This window comes from Brachyhypopomus gauderio, unplaced genomic scaffold (assembly GCF_052324685.1).
Source record: "Brachyhypopomus gauderio isolate BG-103 unplaced genomic scaffold, BGAUD_0.2 sc70, whole genome shotgun sequence".
NCBI lineage: Eukaryota > Metazoa > Chordata > Actinopteri > Gymnotiformes > Hypopomidae > Brachyhypopomus > Brachyhypopomus gauderio.
In genome coordinates this window covers 864,461-891,464 of record NW_027506891.1, presented here as the reverse complement: position 1 = coordinate 891,464, position 27,004 = coordinate 864,461, and the positions used below count along the sequence as shown (strand labels likewise).

Sequence of the window (27,004 nt, the reverse complement as noted above, 5' to 3'; positions counted from 1 at the left end):
CTAATGAAAGCTTAGACTTCCAACAACTGCCAAATAAGTTTTTGGTTGGTTTGACTAAAGAATTCTGGATCAGAAGGTCCTATGGCACCAAGACACATTCACCAAAAACTAACAAATAAACAGACGAGTCAAGGGCGCGTTATCTAGCAGGGAAAGTGATCTCAGCATACCGCTCCTACCGCCTTAAGGTCTTTGTGCTAGAGGGCATTTTTTGGCATGATTGCCAAGTTGCAGGAGTTACTGGCGACATCAAGAGATTCACCAGACACACACATGAAGGAGCCGGAAAGGAAGACGCGTCTTAAAGGAGCTGCAGAGGTGGACACTACAACATGCCATTCTGCAAACAGTCCTATATGCACCCAGAAGGAGCTGTAATTATACTGTATCATACAAGTGTACAGGTGCTGTAGTTTGCACTATATTATCTGAACAGAAATTTGGCAATGTGACTGTACCACGATACAGCATCAGAAATGGGCCTCTGCAGGTTTTTTGAAACACTGGTCACAGTTAAAAACGATCCTGTGTTAATTCAGTTAAGTGAATGTTGATACACTTTGATTAGTGGTTTTGAGAGAGATAGCTGGTGTCTAATCCAACCAATAATAACAGTAATGTCTCCATCCAAATCCAACCTCACAACAGCACTCAAGAGTTCAGGAGACTGGAACCATTACAGGAGCATCAACTAATCCACTCAACACCTGCATACAAACACACATCTGTCCTGGATTGGTGAATACAAATCAGACCTGAGTGCAGGATTAGTGAACAGGTGGACTACACGCCAGAGCCCACGCCAGTCTCTGGGCCCTGTAACTGCAGGGTCCCCACGAAGGAGCCCGACAGTGTTAAGTCAGCACTGTGCTTAAGCCACTTTTCCTCATCTTGTTCTGAATATTTTTGCCTGTAAATAAAAGAAGCTGCTGCAACCAACATGTGTGGTGATCAGCACCAGTCTGATACTGATACTGCCTAAAACACTAGCATAACTAGCAAACAATGTTGCTGCCTCTTCATTATAATACAGTGACTTTGTGGTATTTTGAATTTGTTATTTTAAATCTGTCCACATATTTCTATAAAATTACTCTGAAGATCAGCCACTGAGGGTAAAAGTTTTATTTAGGTATACATAAATTCTTGATTCAAGATCTATCTAGGCAAGAGGCAAGCAACACCCAAACCATTGATGTATTGGACAAAAGCGTTGGAGGTGCCTGAATAAAGGGGCCAGAGTATAAAGCATGTTAGCTCAGTTATAGACAACATAGCGGTTAGCAATAAAGCACAGTACACACTGACGGTGTGACTGAATATTAGAAAGACTGAAGAAAAGGGAAGAAACCAGCCTCACCATGCAAATTTGCTACAGCAGAAATACAAAAAAAAAAACCCCACTAAAAACTTGATTATAAAAGACTCGAGCCCTCTGGAAAACTACAGATCCGATACTATATCACACTTGAATAATAAGATGTTTATGATGCCTTATTAGAGGTGTTCTGCAACACGTTAAAAAATCTAATCATCTGAATAATGACAGTAGCCATAGCTCCATTTCAGACACACACACACACAGTCTCGGACACACGCATGCGCACGCAAGCACACTGCTGATGAAATGACTGCTGCACTGTTCAGTTTGACGAGGCATGCTTGGTGTTCCAACGTCCTCGCCCAGCTCGTGAGTTGAAATGACCCGGCAAGAATTCGGCTCCGTAATGTAACCCATGCAGCCAGCACAGGATTCATGTGCACTGTAGAGAGTCACATTAGCTGTGAACCTTGTGTTGGAAATGCAGAACAAGCAAAAGGCCATAAAGAAAGAGGAAGGCAGCCCACACACAGATGGAAGTACAGACAGCGTGGGCCGGAGTAGCTGCACCACACAGCCTGTAGCCCGGCACTGAAACACCCCAGAACGCCTGTCAACATGTGTCATTCACATAGGCCGCCATTCTTACATCTATATGTATAGCAAGGTTACTAACCAACCAACACCCAAACAGCCAACTAAATTATTAACAGTTCTTCACAGTGCCCACCATCACCTGTTAAATTAGTTCATGAATTCTAGCCAACTGGCCCACAAGTCACCTAATTAACCTACGTGTTAAGATTCGCATAAACATCTCAGGGTTTTTCCCGCATACAGAAAGACAAGCCAGCATATTTCTCACCGCCCCCAAATCTATGGACTGCATAAACTTAAAATAATAATTAAAAAGCCTCGAGAGCAAATAAACTCTCGTTCTGAATTAAAAAAAGGTGTTACTCATGTACCCAAAGGTGAAAGAGGCACATTTTCTAATATTCTACCAAATCTTGATGTATTGGCAGTAACCCCCAAAACTTTTCTTAAAAGCTAGGCTATGTACTAAAGTTTGACCACATTAAAATGCTCTGCACTGGATCTGCTGCGTGCTCTTCACTAGCTTCCAAAAGCTGAACGCATCAGATTTAAAACTATGACGTTTGCCTACAAAGCCAAAAATGGACTAGCCCCTCCCTACATGATGTCCATAGTCAAAGCATGAAACTCCACGCCTCAAGGAAGACAAAGCTCCAGACTATTCTCTGTCCTGGCTCCAAGATGGTGGAACGATCTTCCATTAGCTCAGAGACCCGTCAGAGACCAAGAGCCACTTTTTTTTTTTATGTGTTACGGCAAAGAGCCACATCATACATGGGCATGTAAATTGTTGACGGGGGTGGCGAGTGCAGATTGTTGACGAGGGGGTGTAATTTTTTTGTCCATAAGTATTATATCGCGATCGATCGATCGCCAGTAGTTGGTGAATTAGTAACTCGTGTGAGCGTGTGAAGACAGTCAAATGAGTGTTTTCCAGTATGCTGGTTTTAAAAGTATTAGCGGCTCGCTAGGCTTGTAAACAAACCGTGCAGCACGAAGATGTAGCAGTGTGTCGCCCTCAGAGCTGATGAGGTAACCGGGCCACGACACACACCGTTAGTGCAGGTGAGAGTGTGGACCGGCTGGGGAGCCGCATGAAACCAGGCAAAGAGACACAGGTTGGCCACCCCTGTATTAGCTGCTCGGACTGCAGAGTCCATAGCTGTCTTCAAGCGTAGACTGAAGACTCACCTGTTTGTTGAGTTCTTACCAGAGCACTAACTCAGCATATAGCACTTGCCATTGTTCTTAAATTGTATGTCTGTCTATAGTTATTTGTGTTTCTTGGCAAAACTTGCAAAACACTAGGTAATGACGGACTCCTGTAGTTTAGTAGTAGGCCTGTCATGATAAAATTTTCAGAATGATACATTGTCCCAAAAATTATTGTGATAAACGATAATATTGTCATTTTAAAGTGCCATTATAGAATCTTTTCTTGCGTCTGGGCTCCCCAAAGGAGCTTTAAGACAATGTGCCACAATAATAATATAGTAGCATAATAATACAATTACACCAGTTTGCAGTAATGTATTGCAAAGCTCATGTATGGGGTCATATTTGAGCTTGACCACATATATGTAGTGGCAGAGTAAAATGAGATGTCTAATCTCCTTCAGAACGCGTGACTTCATTATATAAGGTTGGAATGGCAGTTTGAGGATATAGGTTTTCTTTGGCAGTTCATACTGCATGTCAAATCTTTGCAGCATGTTTATAAATGTTTTCTTTTTGACCGTATTTAACAGCAGCATCTCTTTGGCTATATAGCGAGTTAAGCCTGGTTTATACTTGACTAGCTAGCGGCAATGAACAAAGTCATGTTTGCAGGGTTCATACACCTAAACAAGGTGGAATTAAAGCATTTGTACGTCACCATCATGGTCCATTTCAATATTTCCCAGCACGTTAAACTTAAGTTAAATATTTATACATATACTCGAAATGATTCTAAATAATTAGCTTCATCACATTATTTAATGGTGGTTTATTTTTAAAACGCCCAATCTTAACGTCTTCACGTTCCCTCATGTTTTGTCCTGGAATTACAAGAGGCTCGTATTTGTTAACGTAATACAAGAGAACGGTTCAGTTAGATAGCTATTTGTTGTGAAACGAACAAATTCCAGCACTTTTCAAAACTGAAACACAAAGCAACATTAAAATTCATATGGTAAATGTTCCTTCCCCTGTTTTTGAGGGGTATTTATTTATACTACCACATCGTTTCGAACAACACTGCAAAGTATGTGACGCGGAGAGTATGAATGCTTCCACCATTCGCGGAGGTTCACTAAGGTGGGTGGAGTCGAGCGCTACGGTCACTATAATAAACAACCATTAAACAATGTGATAAAAAGCTAATTATTTCGAGTCCTATTAGCCTCGAATACGTTCGCAAGCTAACATCTCCACCTGTGTGTGTAGAGGCACTGGTATTGACGTTATTGAAATCTAACGTAGTTCCGGTTTATTCTCATGTTAACAAGTTTGCGTGGAAACCCAATGACCAATTATCGACATCAGCAAAAATGATCACGGTTAAAAAAAAATTATCATACGATAAGTCGGTAATGTAATTATCGCAACATGCCTATTTAGTAGTAGTACTCAATGGTATCTTGAATTCTGGCCTATCCGTACTATTACATACGATGAATTCTGTGATCAGATAAGAGCGTCTGCTAAACTCCATAAACGTAAATAAAAGGTTTGACCCTGAAGTACGAGTGAGAGCATGTACACTAACCTGTCTCCTCTACCGTGGTCCCAAATGCAGGGCTTCGCTCAGTTCCTAGAATTAGTAAGATTATGGAGCCTTGTCCTAAAAATCCAAAGCCTTACTGATTTACTTGAGCTTTGCTGCACCTTCCTGTGCAGAGCCCGAGAACTCCAGTCACAAATGTTTCTGGTAATTTGAGGTGCCGACATCGGTGTCCAGCCATATTGCACGTTCTCTCAGGTGTGTAATGATGCGGTGATGAACTGTGGTCACTCTCAGGCACTCCCTTTTTGTTATGCTGTTAAAGGTAACCCTGCTGGAGCTGCATGTTAACCACAGACAAGTCTACTCAATATTGAGTGGTCATGAATTGTTCATCTTTCCACAACATTCTGCCCGTTTTATTTGCATGTCACAACAAAGATAATGCCATACTGGACTAGTCCTGCCCATCGGTGACAAAGCATCCAAGATATCACCAAAAACATCCCAGTGTCCCCAATAGATGATCACTGCAGTCTTGGTTGTAATATGTAGATGCTACTAAGGTTGCAGATGCTACTGATGATTACCTGGAATAGTTGTGATAAACTGTGTGCAGGTCCAGAATCAGACACTGCTGGTGTATACGCATCGTTCTGTATAACAATGAAGAGCACTCAAATCAAATTTGAGCAGTAAATGCTCTGCATGGATATGGAGATGTGAGCTGTGCGTGTGCAAACACAAACAAGCAAAAGCACTGGATGGCAACCGATGACCTGCAGAATAGCTTCGATCCTATATCGCAAAAAGCTCACAACACGGATTAATTCGTCTAAGACTACATCGTGTATATTCGACCCAGTTCCAACCCATCTGTTTAAATACCTATTCCCAGTCATTGCAGGGCGCTTACTTAATATGATTAACTCCTCCATTAACATAGGGTATGTGACCAAACAATTAAAATGCGCCGTAATTAGACCCTTGATTAAAAAACAAACAAACAATCTCGATCCAGAGATTCTAACCAACTATAGACCAATTTCTAATCTCCCATATATCTCTAAAATTCTAGAAAAAGCAGTTTCCAATCAGTTAAGCCATTATCTCCAATCAAATAGTATCCATGAAAAGTTTCAATCAGGATTTAGACTGAACCACAGCACTAAATAAAACCTAAATTCTGACGAGACTGAGGTACTGATTCTTGGGCCTAAAGCTGTTAGAAGCAATTGGGCTGATATTCCCCTTACCCTAGATGGTTTTTCAGTAACACCAAAATCTACTGCAAAAAGTTTTGGTGTCACTATTGATTCTGATCTTTCATTTGACACACATGTATGCAATGTCACTAAGGCTGCCTTTTTCCATTTACGTAATATTGCCAAGCTGAGACACTTACTTTCATTAGCTGATGCAGAGAAGCTAGTTCATGCTTTTGTCTCGTAGAGATTGGACTACTGTAATAGTCTTCTAATTGGATGCTCTAAACAGTCCATAAAGAAGCTACAACTTGTACAAAATGCCACAGCTAGAGTCCTAACCAAGGCTAGGAAATTCGATCATATTAGTCCCACTCTCGCCGCACTACACTGGCTGCCGATTAAATATCGCATTGAATTTAAAGTTCTCCTGTTAACCTATAAGGCGTTAAATGGTCTTGCCCCACAATATCTGAGTGAACTCATTGATTACTACAACCCATCTCGCCCTTTGCGCTCCCAAAATGCTGGATTTCTCCTAGTTCCAAAAATTAGTAAAACTACAGCCGGAGGCAGAGCTTTCTCTTTTAAAGCCCCTCAATTATGGAATAGCCTTCCAGCTCCAATCCGAGATTCTGACACAGTTCCAATCTTTAAATCTAGACTTAAGACTCACCTGTTTAGTCAAGCCTTCAGCTAATATTCCCCTTGTAAGGTGTAGGGGCTTGGGGGCCCCCAGACATTGAGATTTCTGGTGATCTGAGATGTTGATGCTGTCATCCAGCTGTGTCTTGGCATCACTATTTGTGACTATGACTTGACTGGAAAGCAATGTCTCAGTGAGCCCTCATGCCTGTGGTCACCTCTGAACCCCTCCCTTTAGTTATGCTGCTATAGATTAGCCTGCCGGAGCCACATGCTGATCACTCGCACGTGAGCTATGTACATTTAAATCAATGGTGGTTTAAATTCATGTCCACTCAGTCTGTATTGTCTATCTTCTTGCATGGCTCTACCCAAGACGATTGGATACAGGCACCTGCAGGCACCTGGGGGATGGTCTGGCTGCCGGTGGATGTGCTGATGCCTAGGGCTGTCGCGGTGTAAGAATTTCCACTTAATAAATAATCCGTAAATTAACAGGGCTCCACACCGCGATATGCGGTATTATCGCCATTTTTGTTGTTTTCACAAACATATCCTGATTTAAGTGCTATTATAAACACGTTTTATTGCAATTGTTATTAAGAATATTATATTTTAATAACAAAGCCGACACAGTTGTAGGACAAATTAAACTGTCCTTATTGTTAAATGCAGAGCACGTAAGGCTAATGACGCGCAATAAGAACGCTCCTTTACTCTTTCATGGAAACAAAGTCCAGCTTATAGCCTACGATTGATCTGCACTGTGCAAAGAAGGCAAAAAAAACTTGAGCACATGAGATCAGAATTAGTTTTAAAAAAAGAAGGAAAACGAAACCCTTCCTTTAGTAATAAAGTCTAGGTTTAGTCCGGCGTTATCATGTTGGTTTTCCTAGCACGTAACAAGGACATGTTCACCTTATGTGGTTTCAGAGAGGATCTAAGTGGGGTAACAATGTTTCCGGCAGCACAAAAAACTCTCTCTGGTGGTGTGCTCGTTGCACAAATACACATGTACTTGCGGGCCACTTTAGAAAGCAGAGGAAATCTAACCTGGTTGTCGCGCCACCAGGCGATGGGATGTGCGTTAGGGCTCGTGCAGGTAGCGCGAGCTCTGCATGTGCGCAAGCTCTCTTAGTTTCCCCGTTTCACAGCAACCTTTCGCGCACAGATTTTGCATATTGCCTCGTCTAAATTGTCCGGCTCTCTCTTTTCATTCGGTTGAAAGCCGAAATGCTCCCAAACTGGCGAAGTCACATTTGGTTTTGCGACCAGAGTAGCCGCAATTGTTTCCATAAAAAGGCCACTCAGAAGCAACGGATACGAACGTTTTTAAATAGTAATTAACATCCACCACACACACAGCGAAGTGGCTTACATGTAAAACAAGAACCACCTTGTGGAAAAAAAGAAAACACGAACATCGCGGTGTGACGGTTGCTTGGAATTCCCTGCGGTTGGCAGGTGAATATCGCGGTATTACAATATTGCGGTTATTGCGACAGCCCTACTGATGCCGGGGTTCACCTGGGGAGTAACACTGCAGTCGGAGCCTACAATACCAGCATCACTGCTCCGACACGGAATGAAAGCCTGGCGTTCATCAACAGACATTTACAGTGACAATATCAAAACCCAGAACTTTCAATTCTACCTTTTACCTAGTCTGATTGTGTGTTTTGTGTGTGACCTGTGTATGTGTGTGTTAACGGGCCGCCCAATGGAGGATGGGTTCCCTTTTGAGTCTTGGTTCTCCCGAGGTTTCTTCCTATTCCCTACCATATAGGGAGTTTTTCCTCGCCACTGTCGCCTTTGGCTTGCTCATTAGGGTTCTGGACCCATAGTATTGTTAACCTTGTAAATCCTGTAAAGCTGCTTTGCGACAACATATGTTGTGAAAAGCGCTATACAAATAAACTTTGATAGATGGATTGACAGCACTGAAACAGCTTTAATCAGGGTAGTGAATGATTTACCAATATCGTCCGATAATGGGCTCGTCTCATTCCTTATAATGTTAGATCTTAGTGCAGCTTTTGATACTGTAGACCACAACATTTTGCTGGATAGACTAGAAAACACGGTAGGGATTACAGGAGTTGCACTCTCCTGGTTTAGATCTTATTTGCCCGACCGCTTCCAATGTGCAAGTATTAATAATAAAACCTCCAAATCTGTGCAGGTTAAATATGGTGTCCAAGGGACAGTCCTAGGGCCACTTCTATTTACACTGTACGTTACCCTTAGGCAAGATTATGCATAAACACGACATCAGTTTCCACTCCTACGCGGACGACACTCAACTATATTTATCGACAAAACCCGATGATTTAGGTGTAAACAGTAAAATCGTGTAGGAGATAACATTGAATGGTGTGTAACTTTCTAGCACTAAATCCGGATAGCGTTCTTTCACTTACGCAACATAGCTAAAATTAGAAACATATTAAATACTAATGATGCGGAAAAATTTATCCATGCATTCATATCCTCCTGTCTAGATTATTGCAACAGTCTTCTAGCTGGATGTTCTGGTAAATCGATAAACAAACTCCAGCTGGTTCAGAACGCAGCAGTGCGAGTTTTAACGAAAACTAAAAAAATTTATCACATTAGTCCCGTACTATCGTCATTACACTGGCTGCCAATTAGATTCCATATCGACTATAAAATACTTTAATTAACATATAAAACACTGCATGGCTTAGCTCCAGACTATCTTAGTGAATTTATTGAACAATATAACCCAGCGCGTTCACTTCGCTCGCAGGACGCAGGGTTATTAACTGTTCCTAGGATCAAAAAGATCACATCAGGTGGAAGAGGCTTTTCTTTTAAAGCTCCACAATTGTGGAATAATCTTCCTGCCTCTATTCGGGACCCAAACACGGTCTCAATGTTTAAATCTAGACTAAAGACTTATCTGTTTACTTTGGCCTTTGATTAATCTGTTACATATTTGCCACATCACATATCTTTCTTCTCCGAGGTTCACCTGGGGAGTAACACTGCAGTCAGAGCCTACAATACCAGCATCGCTGTTCCGACACGGAATGAAAAACTGGAGTTCATCACAACACATTTATAGTGACAATATCAACACCCAGAATTTTCATTCTAGTTACCTTATACTTAGTCTGATTGTGTGATGTGTGTGTGACTTGTGTATTCATCTGTATAATTTGATTTTGTGTAATTTGTGTGCTAACAGGCCGCCCAATGGGGGATGGGTTCCCTTTTGAGTCTTGGTCCTCCCAAGGTTTCTTCCTATTCCCCACCATCATAGGGAGATTTTCCTCGCCACTGTCGCCTTTGGCTTGCTCATTAGGGTTCTGGACCCATAGTATTGTTAACCTTGTAAATCTGCTTTGTGACAGCATGTGTTGTGAAAAGTGCTATACAAATAAATTTTGATTGATTGATGAGGCTGTTCAGAAGAGGACCTCCGCACCCCACATCCTGCAGTCACACAGAACGTGCTGAGCACAAGCCCTGGATGGGGCATACAGGCGGGGGTCAGAGGTGACACACAGCAAGTGTTCGGCCATCGTGGTTTAGGGATTTATTTATTCAGGGGTTTCTATGGTGAGTCATACCATAGACTCCATCTAATTCTGTCAAACTCTCTCAACCAGTTAGGCCAGGTCAAAAAGCCAGCGATGCCCAGAGGAAGAAGCACAGAACTGGACTGAAACAATACAGTCATCTTCATTTGTGCTGCTTTGTGACCCCCAAACAGTATCATGAGAATTGGCTAACGCTCAGACATTTACATTCTCTTATCTGAAATGAAACACAACACATGACAAATATTAAGAGCCTCCCTTCAAAAGTGAGTAAGAGTTGAAGCAATAGTCAGAGACCTCATGTAAGTCAGGTTTTGATTAAGAGTAGAGATCAGGGGTTAAAGGGTTTAGGCAGCAATGACAATTGTAGATATTACTGGCTCTGGCAAGTGTGACAGAGCTCCAAGCTGTACTTTGGAACCACTAGCAAACAGCAAATGTGTGTGGGGGGGGGGGGGGGGGGGGATCTTTTCATATTTGTAGCATTTACTTTTGAATTTGTATTCATGCTTGTGAGCTCTGAATATGTCTGACCAATGTGGCTCTCATGAAGACAGGCCTATCTGGGCAACTGGTGGGCTGATTAATTAATCAGTTAATCGGACCAATAAAATGTAATTCTAACCGGATTTTCCCCACCATTAGTTGATGAATTGCTATTCTTTATGTTTGGCTCACCAGCTAATTCAGGCTTTGGCCCAGTTAGAGCACACATCTGTGCAGAGGGTTAAATAAGAATCGCCATGTGGTTTAGGCTGGGTTATACACATTGATAGATGGGTTTTAAAGACATGTAACTGGACCCCAACAATGGTGAGGAGTTTCCATGTTTGCATGGAAGTCAACTGTTTACAGCAGACTAAGCAACCTAGTCCACAACTTGCACCACAGGCAATTGCAAAGGCAAGAGTGATTTCATTCCCTGGACACAAAGCAGGACAGTAAAAATAAAGTAGTTCAGACTTCCACTTGGAGGGGGAGATGCACACAAGCATCAGTGGAGGCTTCCAAGACAACACACCCCTTCCACCGCTGACCACACCCCTTCCACCGCCGACGACACACCCCTTCCACCGCTGACCACACCCCTTCCACCGCCGACGACGACACGCCCCTTCCACCGCCGACGACACACCCCTTCCACCGCCGACGACACACCCCTTCCACCGCCGACGACACGCCCCTTCCACCGCCGACGACACGCCCCTTCCACCGCCGACGACACGCCCCTTCCACCGCCGACGACACGCCCCTTCCACCGCCGACGACACGCCCCTTCCACCGCCGACGACACGCCCCTTCCACCGCCGACGACACGCCCCTTCCACCGCCGACAAGTCCCATTGCTTCAAACGCTAAAACTGCTGTAGCCTCAGATGCCAGGAGATACAGCAAAGAAAAAGATCAATACCAATGTTGTAAAAGCCAAACCTGCTCTAGCTTCGCAAACGGACAGTTTAGAAAAAGTTGGGCTTAAAATGACTGAAAGGAGCAGGAACATTTCTCCCCTGCACAGTCCAGCATACCTGCTGGTGTGGGGTGGTGAGAACGCAGAGACGTGCCAGCTACGCTCTGATCTTGTCCAGACAGCCTGGAAGACAAACATCTGCCCGACACTCCTGAAACCACCACCACCCGTCGGCCCCTAGTTATCCAGACCTGAAACCAGCACCACCCGTCGGCCCCTAGTTATCCAGACCTGAAACCAGCACCACCCGTCGGCCCCTAGTTATCCAGACCTGAAACCACCACCACCCGTCAGCCCCTAGTTATCCAGACCTGAAACCACCACCACCCGTCGGCCCCTAGTTATCCAGACCTGAAACCACCACCACCCGTCGGCCCCTAGTTATCCAGACCTGAAACCACCACCACCCGTCGGCCCCTAGTTATCCAGACCTGAAACCACCACCACCCGTCGGCCCCTAGTTATCCAGACCTGGCCGCTGCTCCTGATCGTCTGGGTCGCCCGCGACAGAGGGGCAGTAAATAGGGCAAACACTGGTGCCAGGGGCAGAAGGCCTGGCAGAGGGGCACAAAGGCTGTAAGAGCATCTGATAAGACGCTCCCATCATACAGTGTACCATCACATCTCAACCTCAGAGCTGCTACGGCAGTAGTAGCCACAATCACACCAGCAGGGCTTTCAATATTTCCCAGTGAGTCGTCTGTTTGAACAAGGACATCTCGTTCTTAGTAGTAGATTAATGAATCTGTAATACTGGTTTCATCAGTAATAGGAGTTTCCCCATTTGCCACGGTCGATCTTCCCAATGATAGAGGGGGGGGGGGGGGGGGGGGGGGCAGGAAGACTAAAGAGCACATCAGTAGTACTACATATCACAACCCAATTGGGATTTCCGTCCCTTTCCTGATTCTGCTTCGAGACAAAGCAGCCCACAACAATTTCACAAGCAGCGTACGGACCCACATGTGTCTCCTATCGAATCAAACGGTTGGAGTCTAAAGCACGCCAACGGCACGCTTCAAAACACCAGAAAAAGAAGCAGGACGAGGCGGTGACCCGTCCGGCGTGTGCGTCTGCCGAGTCAGCGGGGGCCAGCGTGGTGGATGCAGATAGGGGCGCCTGTGCGGGGGGGGGGGCTGTGATAACGTGCTCTGTGTGGAGGGAAGCCCTTCTTATACGCTTCCTTATAAAGGAAGGGCAGAGAGGCTGGGGGAGTTCTCCAGCAGAGCAGCTGTGACCCCGTCCCTCCCTGCAGCACGCCAGCACTGACGCTCCCAGACAGGGGGGGCTCTGCACCGCACACACCTCCTCCGGACACGACGTCACACAGCCACACTGCACCGGCTCTACCACAAAAGGAATTCCTTCATGCTCCGTGTGTGTATTCAAGAGAGGGGGAGAGAGAGAGGAGTGGAGAGGGGGAGAGAGAGAGGAGTGGAGAGGGGGAGAGAGAGAGGAGTGGAGAGGGGGAGAGAGAGAGGAGTGGAGAGGGGGAGAGAGAGAGGAGTGGAGAGGGGGAGAGAGAGAGGAGTGGAGAGGGGGAGAGAGAGAGGAGTGGAGAGGGGGAGAGAGAGAGGAGTGGAGAGGGGGAGAGAGAGAGGAGTGGAGAGGGGGAGAGAGAGAGGAGTGGAGAGGGGGAGAGAGAGAGGAGTGGAGAGGGGGAGAGAGAGAGGAGTGGAGAGGGGGAGAGAGAGAGGAGTGGAGAGGGGGAGAGAGAGGAGTGGAGAGGGGGAGAGAGAGGAGTGGAGAGGGGGAGAGAACAGTTACCGTACTGCCGCAGGAGGCCACAGAAAGGGGTACAGTGCTGCAGGGCAGTCAGTCAGCTGAGAGAGAGGGAGAGAGAGGGAGAACACACAAGTCTGCTCTGACGACCATATATGGTACTGGGATTCCCATGGAAAAGAAAGAGCAAAGTTGAGCCCTGGGAGCGGGACTGTAACTGTATGTTGAACTTCAGCTGATATTTGGCAGCCACTGGGCTGGTGGAGGTTGTGGGGTCCGCTGGCATTACGGTTACAACGAAACAAACGGCAACCTGTGGGAAGGCCTGTGGTGAAGCCGATCTCACTCACCACTGTAATGGAGGGCAGAAGGCCGTCTGTGTTTTCCTGTGGTCTGGGCTTCACGCATCATCGGGGACGTGGACCACCTCCCCGGCTCTGGGGAGGTTCAACACTGGAGCGCCTGCCTGCCTTACACCAGAGTCATTTTATCAGTCTATAGGCTTACCCATTACTGCAGCTCAGGAGGATCAGATACCACAGACTGCCCTCTGCCCCCCCCCCCCCCCTACCCCTCACACACAGAGAAACCTGGTGCATTTCACTACAACTTTGTTTATATTACACACACACACACACACGGGGTGGGCATAGATTAATTTTTTAAATCTAGATTAATCTCACTGAAATCTTGAAATTAATCTAGATTAATCTATATTAAAATGGCTCATATGCATGCTACCCAAGTAATGACTAAAAGTCAGTTTTTGAGATAGGGTTTCTTAATACAGAGGGTGCATTAGACCAGGGGCTCATCTCCTGTTTCCAAAATGCATCAATGACATTTTGATACTTGAAGAAAAAAAACATGCTCAATAAAATGTAGGCTACTCGTGTTCAACGGTTTATTCAGTTAAACATGAATTTGTAAGCCTACATGCTGTACATTAAAAGGGGTTGATAACATGTTTATTCAGCTAAACATGATATTTGAAATGTAAGCCAACATTTAGTACATTTCACCTCACGGACGTAATTTGGGGGGGGACTTTTTCAAAAGCCGGTTTTGGTCCTCTGCAGTTTTAACGGTTAAAAAGAAACATTTAAATAGCGATGAATCTAGCGCTAGGACCATGCAGAAAACGACCGCTCCGAGCTCCGCTCCGGTAACACTTTACGTTCCTAAAAATGAATTTTCCATGAAACAAGCCTGGCGACTTCGTGGATGCATCCATGTAAAAACACGTACAATTTGTAATTCACATGTTTAAAAACTCGTTCTCGCCCCTACTGTGCAATTTGGGTAGGAATACAGCAGAGCTAAACTATCAAGTTGAAAGTCATCATAGTTTGCTTACCCATTTTGACCCAGTTCCCAAACGAACTTTAACAATAGATTAACGGCGATAATTTTTATATCGCCCGATAAGAGTTAATCAAATTAACGAACACCGTTAACGCCCCACCATTAATTGTGGTGTGTGTGTATATATATATATATATATATATATATATATATATATATATAGAGAGAGAGAGAGAGAGAGAGAGAGAGAGAGAGAGAGAGAGAGAGAGAGAGAGATATGTGTGTGCGCACACTTATACTACAGTTAGCAAACACCCCCCTCCACACACCCACCCAAGCCTGAGCTACTTCTAGAAGGGAAGGTCTTGGTAACCCACTAAGCAGGGCGTTCTCTCCACAATGAGCAGTTCTAGGGTTCCCTCTGGTTCTAGACTGTACCAGACTCCATGTAAGAACTCACTAAATAGTTGCCAAATTGCTACATCAACTGCACACACACAACTGAATCAGGAGTTATAGATTTGCAGACGTGAGTGTGTGTTCTGGGGTGATTCACAGTAGCACAGAGGGCAAACAGGAACTGCTTAACTGATGAGCCGGAGAGGGCAGGTCTTAGAAGGTGTCTCCAAACACCAGACTGGCTTCCGACAGTACAGCACATGCTCAGCAGAGCAGGAAGAGGAAGTGAACTTTCATGAGGTGAAAACACCATTTTAGTGGACCTCAATGGGAAGATGAAGTTCCTACATGTTCATACAGGGAGGAGCCACCAGCAGACCAACACCTGGTGCTGATGTGGATCAGAGTGGAAAATTAATGACAGCTGATACACCTTCTTATTTCTAAAAGACGATCAGTTATATCTACATACACTTGGATAAAACAGTTGTGGATATTTATAGATCTACAGATCAACTTACTTGTGGGGCATGGTCCTGTGGTAGGGAACTGGTCTTGTGACCGGAGGGTCGTGGGTTTGATTCCCAGACCTGAGGCCATGACTGAGGTGCCCTTGAGCAAGGCACCTAACCCCAACTGCTCCCCGGTGCCGGGCTAGGGCTGCCCACCAATCTGGGCACGTGTGATCCACAGGCCCCCAGTAATCACTAGTGCGTGTGTGTGTGTTTGTTCTAACTGCACAGATGGGTAAACGCGGAGGACAAATTTTGATTGACTGCTAATAAAACAGAAATAGATCCTCTTTATCACTATTCACAAGTGTCTTTGATGTCAAAATTAGAAGTTAAAGCTTCAGTAACTGTCTCCATTGCACAACTGTGCATCCTCACAACCTCCAAAGCAATTCTTACCATCACTCCATTCTCCAAGAACTTGACAGTCCAAGACTAAAACCATAAATCCAAAGATACATGTTTGTCATAAACTCTACAAAATATCCCAGATAAACTCCACACACTTTCCAAGTTTGTCCTTTCTATAAAATGGCATCTATGTAAAACATGTCAAGATATGTCTCAGCTAGAGCAACTCATCCTGGGGCTGTTTCTGCTTTCAGAATATCAGACAGCTGTTAATTACAACAGGGCTGTTAAAAAGAACATGGCTGAATTCAACTTCAAAGCCTTGGAGGACTATGTAGAAGCATGAGCACACACCACCTGATCAGTGAGCCATCACGCAGTGGACATCGCTGGCCTATGTGTAGGCGAGAGAGAGAGAGAGAGAGAGAGAGATAGAGCTGGGCCAATAGCTGACATCACGTGTTGGCCATGGATGATGGTGAGCAAACACCATGATTTATATGACAGTAATACCAAGTTTAACTGATTGTCAAGAATATGGTTTTTCCTTGCAAGAGCTCAATTAATTAATGGTAATATTCAATAATTTGTTTATTGAATATTCATTGAAAAGTTATTTCCTGTTCTTCTCTGGCTAAGCAGTTTCCTAACACCACAGATTTGTTCAAATTCACCACACCCACATCACAGGAGTTGGACAAATCAAATGAATCAACCGATTAATTCAGAAGAATTGTTATTGTCTTTACATGGTGGACGTGAATCCCCGTCCCGGGGTACCTGTACTTTACACATGTAGGTCTCGTCAGGGCCCTTGCACACCTGCCTCAGGTCATGAAGGGTATTTGTGCTGGTGTAGGACGTGGTCTTGCCGTCAGAGCAGGAACCTTCTGAACAACAGCTCAGGTCTCCAAACACCAAGCGTGACTGTCCGGTCCCACCGTGTCTCACGACAGACGAGAGCCAGTGATGTGCAGACGCTTGCAGTGGAATGCTGTGCCGCCCTCACACTTACCCAACACTCCACTCAAGCACACGATGGCCGTGCCGCCCTCGCACTTACCCAACACTCCACTCAAGCACACGATGGCCGTGCCGCCCTCGCACTTACCCAACACTCCACTCAAGCACACGATGGCCGTGCCGCCCTCGCACTTACCCAACACTCCACTCAAGCACACGATGGCCGTGCCGCCCTCGCACTTACCCAACACTCCACTCAAGCACACGATGGCCGTGCCGCCCTCACACTTACCCAACACTCCACTCAAGCACACGATGGCCGTGCCGCCCTCACACTTACCCAACACTCCACTCAAGCACACGATGGCCGTGCCGCCCTCACACTTACCCAACACTCCACTCAAGCACACGATGGCCGTGCCGCCATCACACTTACCCAACACTCCACTCAAGCACACGATGTGCAGCTTGCTTGCAGAGTGCATGCAGTATGTTATGGGATTTAAAATCAAACATTACTATGAAGTTGATGCATTTTCCAATTGTTCAAATATGTCTCTCACCTACGACTAGTTAAATATTAAGGAGGAATTTAAAAGAATCAAGATTTGCAAATCTGATGAGACCCATAATACATAACACAAGAATGGCCTTCTTAGTGAAGAAAATAAATCTCACTAGTACTGAACAGCTGTAGAGAGTCCATTAAAATGGGTGCCTTTAGCTCACAGTTAAACTACGCCACTCGGGCCCCACTCTATGCCAAACAAGTCTCTTATTTTGTAATGAAATGGCAAAATTATTGTCTTTGAAAATGGTCCCGGACTTCCCCAAAAACTTGTTTGAACCTCTCTATAAACATCTTAGAAGAGTCAGTTTGAGGTAGCACATTCTTTTCCTCATAAATGGACTTTTAATGTGATCCTCTGGAACTCTTTCTGAAAGGTTACTGTGAACTGCATTCATACTCTTGAAAAGGCAAGGGGCAGGAGCATTCAGGCGGGGGTCAACTCTGGAGAGCTGCTGGCTTCAGGGGGTGTGATGGTGCAGGTCCTGGACCAGGGGAGGAGAACACCAACACTTCAGCCATACGCAAAGCTCCAGCAGCCACATAAACACAAGCGGTCTGACGTCATTCACCAAGCATTCTGCAACACTCCACGCTGCAGCCGGCCGGAGGGCTGCCTGTGGCAAGAGGACGGGCGTTGGGCGTCCGGATCCAACGAAGAAACTAAGTTCTGCATCCAGCTGGTGAGGGCTCTGGCCCGGCTACATTTGACCTAGTTTCAAAGGTAAAAGCAGCACAGCGTAAGCATGACGGGCACATGTGCCTCTCAAAGTGTGAGAATTCCTGCAGTGAGCCAACTCGCAGCTCTGCACAGACTTGCGCAAGCTGGTAATTTGGCGCAGAAATGCAGTGGATTTAGTTTGTGTAGGAAAGGTGAACGAGTCCTGCTAAGATGACAACCTACACTAGCTTAAAAGGTGTCTGGTCCTGCCGTTGGAGAGTCACCGCACAGGAGAACTTGGTTTCAACGCCAACCCTAGACACCAGGCTCCATTAATCACACACTCCTGTCACTGCTTGGGTCAAGTGTGAAAACCTGATGTCCATTACCAGAGCGTGACTGGGAGTCCCATACACTGGACGTGCACAGATGCACATTCAGTCAAAAGTCCAAAAACGACTCCTAACAAAACAAAAAAAAAGCCTTAACCCCCAACAAAATGCATTTGGCTTTGCGGCGATGTTCCTGGGACATACTCCATCTCCCGTAGCGAGGCCAGGTAGTCCTGACACGAGCCCAGTGTTGGAGGGAGAGGATGCTCCGCTCCTTCCTCACCATGGCCGTGCGTCTAGGACCGTGAGGGCGGGGCCTACTGGCCCTCCAGCGCTCCTAAAGAATTCAAATGCCTCAGCAAAGCACAGGCCAACGAGTCCGAACCCGCCGCACCACAAATAGCTCAGCTCCTCCTCTAGCCCCGCAGAAAACGCACACGCAAGTTACACGCGGGTGAACCAGGAGGCCTGCTCCTCCTGGAGCGTTCTGAACCTCAGACACGTTTCAGGACATTAGAAACCGGGGGATGAACTGACATGCATCTCAGCTGGTGACACATCACAAAGTTTGCAAAGGAGACCAGGACTTCCTGACAATGATTAAGGGCCTCTCTGAAACACAACAACATGAGCATATTGGCAAGACATGCCTGGCGGGATACTGCCTACCAATTACAGGCCACCCGGTGGGTTAGTTTCTAATATTAGGCAGTCAATCAAACAGCGCATACCATAGTGTCTTGGCTGTTGCAAGCACTGGTGACGATACCATGACGATACCATGCTGGATCGTGGCCTTTTCTGTGCCAAATGAGTGTAAAAGGAAAACGCATAATTCAAAGCAGACCTGGCAATAAATCGGCATCCACCGTTTGACTTTCAGAAAAGCCCACTGGAGATCAGGCAACTGCCATAAATCCCCATTCGTAACTCCATGATGTAATAGTGAATTATTGTGCAGCAATATTGTTTCTGCTAAAAGTCCTGCAAAATATTTGTTATTGGGACGATCTGGAAATGAATCCATAATGTAATAAATATGAACAAAAAAAATGTTTGCACTAAACATTTGTGACTAATTACATTATAAATGAGCCGGCTATTGAATTAGAAGACAGTCATGTCTGCATTGACTTGCAGGGTCTGCAGCCTCAACAACTTTAGAGTCATTCCTCCATGTCTCACATCTCTGGATCAGATGAGCAAGTCTCACATGAAGCTCCCTACTGGCTCCATGCTGAAACCTCCTGTGTGTTAGAGTTTTGCGACACTGACGACCACTTTTCGAATGCGAGGTGCAGATACAGCACCATTTTCAACATCTTGTGTGTTATGTACCATGAGGCAAGCCCAAGGTCTGGTCGTCTGTTGGCATTAACCCCTTTAACCTCGTCAAAGTCAAAACAGCAAGTGAGAAACATGTAAAGAGCAAACGGAATTGTAAAAATGCAGTGTTCCAGTCGCGAGAGGACAGCAGTGCCCAGGTTATATAGCGCTATAGAAACACAGGATTACACCAAACCAGGTGTAACGCCAGGTACTGAACTAAATATTCATCAGCACAACAGTGTGGCCTTATGACGACACACCCCTGGAGTTGCAGCACAGTCAACGATGACACACCCCAGGATCCACCATCCTTCAGTCAGTGATGGTGCACCCTCTGAAGATCCACCATCCTTCATAGTCAGTGATGGTGCACCCTCTGAAGATCCACCATCCTTCAGTCAGTGATGGTGCACCCTCTGAAGATCCATCATCCTTCAGTCAGTGATGGTGCACCCTCTGAAGATCCACCATCCTTCCTAGTCAGTGATGGTGCACCCTCTGAAGATCCACCATCCTGCACAGTCAGCGATGATACATCACCTGGACATGCACCATCCTGCACAGCCTGGTTTCAGCACAGGCTAATATTTAGGTGCAGGTGATGGCCTTGAGGAGAAAGTCCTTCATCCACATCAGCAGATCATCAATCAGCCTTCAGCTGTTTTCATTTTGTCTGGACACATGTCCAAAACAATACAATTTCAACATGTACAATTTTCATACTGAAATAAATATAGTTTCTTTTTTAATCCTCACTGTCGATGGAAAGTGCAAGAAATAAGTCCCAGTTAGGACGTGTTAAAACACCATACATTATGAGTGAGATGGGTTACATCAGCGAGTCTCAATCATGTCTGCAGAGCACTTCGTTTTGGATGCTGACGTTGTTTTGGTTTTAGTTCTGTTGTAGAGTCCGGTGGAATGAGGGGCCAGTAAGACAGCGAGGGGTCAGTAAGACAGCTGAGGAATTCTCTGCCTCCTGCCCCACAGCCCCTCTGCCCCACGACCCTTTGAGTTTATTTTACTGACCATTACAGGAAGCCCAAGGCCAGAGGAGAGGAGTGGCCTAGACTTTAAAGTACACTTCATGTACAAAAATACTCTAGGGTGGAAAAGCAGCAAATGAGGGAAAATAATAAGATGAAGCCACTGGCCCATAAGGACATTTTTGACCTGGCCTACTTCAGCTCAAAGCTGACCAGCTGACCACCAGCTCTTCACAACCATGCACCATCGCTCTCAACTACACAGGTAGGGCCACACAGGTGGTGGTGGGCGCTACATCACCTCCTCTTCCTGGCTTGTGTATCAGTCTTCAGGCTACTGCGCCCAGCACACAGTCCCTCCTTAGATAACCATGGTCACCTCAGCAGCAAGGAGACACCATCACTCCAACCTTCTCCCTCCAAACCCACTGTTATGCCTACCGGTTATCCCATTACACTTTCACCCACCAGTTTCATGGCACTTTCATACAAAGTCATTACACAGTCCAGTTAGTTTAGGGCTTTATGGAAGTATAGTATGAAATGGCATCATGGGTGCATGCCGTCCACACAGGAAATTGTGAAAGTTTATAGAAGGAAATGTTTGAAAGAAACAACACAGGTTACAGAATAAACATGCTTACAAGTTTATCTTCTATACACTCTTTTTCCTCCCTAGTAGGAAATAAAGTGGTAGGCCTATTTGGTTTTTTGAAATCATTAGGAACCATTTACCATCTAAAATAGTGCAGCACAGACTGCCTTCTTATCTGGGTGACGTGCATCTTTGTTATTAATGATATGATTACTGCCGTCTGATTCAATGATAGCACGCAAGGTGAGAGTAGTGGGCAATTTTGCATGCTTGCTTTACATTCTTTCATGAAGCTCCAACTGGCAGTTAAGCTGCTAATTCTGTTCAAATCAAATCTGTGTGTGTGGAAGCTTTTTTAACACCATGTCACAAGGCAGCTTATTTGTGTATTTATTTATTTTTGTTTTTATATTTAAAGAAACTTAAAACAGCGACTATCATGAGAATATTAACATCACCTTAAACCAAACCTCAATACAGTTATTGATACTATTTGTGGCTCAGGAAAAATTGCGATAAGCAGGTTTCTCCAGGTTTCTTGCTCCATGTCCATGTGGTGGGGTGAATTTAGACTGCTAAAGGGCCAGGGGCAAACCAAAGACTGACTGATCCAATTATTACAAGCGCGGCCATGGCGATAGCTATAAATACACTTTCTAGTCTCACAGAGGCTTAAGAGTTTACAGCCAGACTCTGGTCCGCTGGGGATAAAAGGCAATGTGGCCTACAGAGAACAGAAAAGAAACAAGCTTCTATTAAAAGACAGAAATGAAGGGAAACAGACAGCAGTGCTAGTTCACAATGTAATCTCATTATGAAGCACAAGTCTGAAGCTTTCTCATGCCACTGTGACCTACCATTAGAAACACAGCAGGACTAAATACTAAACTAATTTCATTTTATTTATTTTATATATATATATATATATCTCTCACTATGGGTATATGCTATACTTAATACTGCATTTGATTGTGAAATGGACTTAAAATTATAAACAAGCTCATTTCTACACACACATTTAGTGCTATTAAGCCAGATCAGGGTATTACCTCCAACCCAGCTTATGCTCCTATAAGTTAAAGAATCCCATTAACAGAGCATCAACAACCAACATGGAGGAGCACCGTGTGCTTCGCCCTGGAGGCGAGTGTTGGCCACGCGTCTGCCTCTTACATGATCAGCTTCGTCAGTAAACTACGGTCAGTCGTCATTAAAGGAGAAGTGACCCTGTCAGTAAACTACAGTCACTCTTCAAAAAAGTAGAAGTGACTGAAGTGAAGTATTTGCATGTTTGCTGAGATCAGGTTGTTCGTACTCTTAGTGTTTCTTTTTGTGAGCAAAACATCACAGGACATTCAAGTACTGAGCACTGGAAACTAGAGAGAAGGCAAGAAGCCCCACCCCCAGATGTGTCAACCAATCAGTGAATCCCCATGTCATTACACCATCCCACCTGAGCAGTTCTGCAGCCCTGAGCACATTCACTAGGAGCTCCGTGCCGGCCACGTCCATGTGCAAATGTGATTACAACAGTTGCTGACTGTACTCAGAACTGTTTGGCTCAGAACTGTAGTGTGCAGTGTGGTACTGCAAATGCCACAGTTAAACAGCTCATCTGACAGTCAATACCATTAAACTAAAACATAATTCTTCTGAACTACATCATAATGGTGGATAATGGAGAAATGACAAACAGAAACAAGAATCGCTATTCAATCATAACTACTTTATAACGGTTTTATAATTATACAGACTTTAAGGTCCAAACGCCGGTGTTGTGAAGAGTGGCGTCTGCATGCTGCACACAGCCCCACGCTCCCAACACACCGTCTGCTGTAACTCAGCAGGGCAAACCACACAAGGCCAGCAGCACCCTGATGTCCATTCCCAACCACACACAGGCACAGTCTCCCCAGAGCAGCCATCAGCAGGTCAGGAAACTTAAGCTATATTTGGCTATATCAGCAACCCTGGCTCTACCAACCCCCCCAACACTTAGATGTTTTATTATTTTATTTACTGTACTTTTTACATTCTATGTTATTTTATTATATATTTTTATGTGATTAATTTCTTAAATCTATTGTTTTACATTTTTCTGTGTTTTCTTTTCATTTGTAAAGCACTTTGAATGACCGTTGTGTATGAAAGGTGCTATATAAATAAACTTGCCTTGCCTTTAAAACAGCCAGGACACACAATCTTGAATTTATACAGCTATGAATTCTTTAAAACTAAATAAATGAAAAACAATCAGATGAGACTGAAATCCAATTATGCTATTTAACACCTTGTTAAAATATCCAAGTAATCTTTCAACTGAACAAGACAAGCATGAAGCCATTAATTAAGTTAACAGTAATTTTAATATGCTAATGTGTTGCACTATTCCTCACCTCAGAAAGATGGGTAGCACAGACATCAATTAAATAAGATACAATAACTATAAACATTGACTAATTGGACAAATGATAAGATTAGAGATTTTCTTTATCTAACCCTGATCAATACTCCATCATTAGGAGCTCTGACAAGTGCCTTGAGAATGCAACCTACAACTGAAAATTATAAGGAGCTACTTACATCAAATCTCACTTTACACGGATGACAAGGTAATGGTGATATGTTCTGACTCACTAACAGCGTTTACCGACACAGGCAGTGCATCCCGACATGCATACCGTGTGTACCTATACACTTATTCAGAGAAACATCGGTAATAGATACCGGAGAGAAACGTCCTCATTTCAGCCATATTACACGGTAAATGTGGGTTTCTCTACGGTCTCAGGCGGGGAAGCTGTGATGTAATACAGCCGATCTGCCCCATTTTATCCAGACTGCGGCACAGACGCTAAAAATACACCAGGTGTGATATAACGCGTGTGTGCACTAATATCAGCGCGCACACACACACACAACACACTTGTGATAGTTGTGAGACTCCAGCTAGACATGCAGCTAACGCCGACGCGCTGGACAGACTCCACACTCATGAACACACCACTAACACCACTAACGTGGCTGTAGTAAACGCAGCTAGCGCTTCAGGTGCCACTTCATTCACCTTCACTACATTGGAGTCATTAATAAACGGAGCGGCTCCAGTTTCTCACGTTTATGTGCACAACACATGAAGCGCCTCCGTTTAGACTGGTGTACCACTGAAGGGTGAAAGACCTGAGCAGCACTAGTGGGTTAGAGAGGTGAAGTGTTGGGAGTGTTGTTAGCACTGCTGCTAAATGTTGAGGGAGTGTTAGCAGAAACGTCAAATGACAAATTCAACTATTAAAACTACAGCGACATTGAGACACACACACAAACAAACAACCCCCCACACAACCCCACACACACACACACAACCCCACACACACACACACACAACCCCACACAACCCCACACACACACACACACACACACACACACACACACACCCCCACACCCAACCCCACACACACACACACACACCCAACCCCACACACACACACCCCCACACACACACACACACACACACCCCCACACACACACACACACACACACACCCCACACACACACACCCCCACACACACACCCCCACACACACAACCCCACACACACACACACAACCCCACACACACACACACACAACCCCACACACACACACACACAACCCCACACACACACACACACAACCCCACACACACACACACACAACCCCACACACACACACACACACACAACCCCACACACACACACACACACACACACACACACAACCCCACACACACACACACACACACACACAACCCCACACACACACACACACAACCCCACACACAACCCCACACACAACCCCACACACACACACACACACACACACACACCCCCACACACACAACCCCACACACACACACAACCCCACACACACACACACAACCCCACACACACACACACAACCCCACACACACACACACAACCCCACACACACACACACACAACCCCACACACACACACACACAACCCCACACACACACACACACAACCCCACACACACACACACACAACCCCACACACACACACACACAACCCCACACACACAACCCCACACACACACACACACAACCCCACACACACACACACACAACCCCACACACACACACACACACACAACCCCACACACACACACACACACACAACCCCACACACACACACACACACACAACCCCACACACACACACACACACACACACAACCCCACACACACACACACAACCCCACACACAACCCCACACACACACACACACACACACACACACACACACACACACACACACACACACACACACACACACCCCCACACACACACACCCCCCCACACACACACACCCCCACACACACACACCCCCCCACACACACACCCCCCCACACACACACACCCCCACACACACACACACCCCCACACACACACACCCCCACACACACACACCCCCACACACACACACCCCCACACACACACACCCCCACACACACACACCCCCACACACACACACCCCCACACACACACACAACCCCACACACACACACAAACAGAACCACACAACAACCCCCCCCACACACACACAACCCCACACACACACACAAACAGAACCACACAACAACCCCCCCACACACACACAACCCCACACACACACAAACAGAACCACACAACAACCCCCCCACAACCCCACAAACAAACAACCCTCCCACAACACAGAACCACACAACAACCCCCCCCCACAACCCCACACACACACACACACACACACACACACACACACACACAACCCCACAGTGTTACCTCCTACGAGTGTGTTTGTGATATTCTATCACAGCTAGCTGTGCTAACACCAGATACACCACACGGGCCCAACCAGCTAACGCGGCTAACGGAGCTAACGCGGCTAACGGAGCTAACGCGGCTAACGGAGCTAACGCGGCTAACGGAGCTAACGCGGCTAGGCCAGGTAGCCCGGTCAACACACCCAGTGGTGGGTGTTTGTGGTGTGCGGTGCGGAGGTGTGGACAGTCCCCGTGTTCCCTCGCGACCCCCGGGCGGACAGACCTGGTGCAGCGCCGTCAGTCCGTCCACATTGGCGTAGTTGATGTCGGCGCCGCGCTCCAGCAGCCGCAGCACCTCGTCCGTGTCGCCGCTGGAGCAGGCGGCCAAAAACACGGCGCCGTCGTCGAACTTCACCTTGGTCTTCTTCTTCTTGAGCACGGGCGGCTCCAGGTCCGTCTCCGAGCCCAGCCACCGCTTCAGCTGCTCGTTCCGCTTCTGCTTGGCGTCCGCCATCTTCATGCCCTCCTGCCGTGAGCGTCTCACTCGCCCGTCCACGGAGATACACTTATACCGCCACTATCCCACAGCGCACCGGGGCGGGGGCGGGGCCTCTGGAACAGCGCCTGGCTCCTTTTACATTATCTCGCGAGACTACAACGACGTCATCCCCGGATCTGCAGTATAATGTCAACATCAACTATGTATGTGCATCAGAGGGAAATAATGATACAGTAACGACGAATGCTACTGAACACCTAACAGGTATTACTGCCACCCAGTTCCCAGTAATCTGTAACACTACATTTCACATAAACACGTAAGCTGTCACCGTTTCATTTACACATTAACTTTATATATATATATATATATATATATATATATATATATATATATATATATATATATATATATATATATATATATATATATAATATATATAAATAAATATAAATATATTATATATATATATATATATA

General features: G+C 45.7%; 2 protein-coding genes across 7 annotated transcripts in view; both read right to left on the bottom strand.

Annotated features, from left to right (window-relative positions):
• ppp1r12a (protein phosphatase 1, regulatory subunit 12A) overlaps window positions 1-26,628 on the bottom strand; it is a 73,788-nt gene extending 47,160 nt beyond the window's left edge. For 3 of the 5 annotated variants that reach the window (XM_076989776.1, XM_076989774.1, XM_076989777.1), the window contains exon 1: window positions 26,310-26,625. In XM_076989776.1, coding sequence (XP_076845891.1) covers window positions 26,310-26,546 — 237 coding nt within the window. In that variant the 5' untranslated portion in view covers window positions 26,547-26,625. Of the gene's footprint in view, window positions 1-26,309 lie in introns of all 5 variants that reach the window. The other 2 variants (XM_076989778.1, XM_076989775.1) reach the window with 2 other exon arrangements.
• Window positions 13,555-18,688, bottom strand: LOC143491072 (uncharacterized). 2 transcript variants are annotated; one of them, XM_076989753.1, is made up of 2 exons: window positions 15,123-18,688; window positions 13,555-13,698 (listed from the first exon to the last, which is right to left on the bottom strand). In XM_076989753.1, the coding sequence occupies exon 1, from the start codon at window positions 17,241-17,243 to the stop codon at window positions 16,743-16,745; it is 501 nt and encodes a 166-aa protein (XP_076845868.1). In that variant the 5' UTR covers window positions 17,244-18,688; the 3' UTR covers window positions 13,555-13,698; window positions 15,123-16,742. The 2 variants fall into 2 exon arrangements, with proteins under 2 accessions (XP_076845868.1, XP_076845867.1); XM_076989752.1 differs by lacking the exon at window positions 13,555-13,698 and having other exon boundaries at window positions 14,891-15,323; window positions 15,454-18,688.
• Window positions 26,629-27,004: the final 376 nt, after the last annotated feature.

Excerpts from the sequence above, each read along its gene's own strand:
- LOC143491072 (XM_076989753.1), bottom strand. The coding sequence starts at position 17,243 with ATGCACTCTGCAAGCAAGCTGCACATCGTGTGCTTGAGTGGAGTGTTG.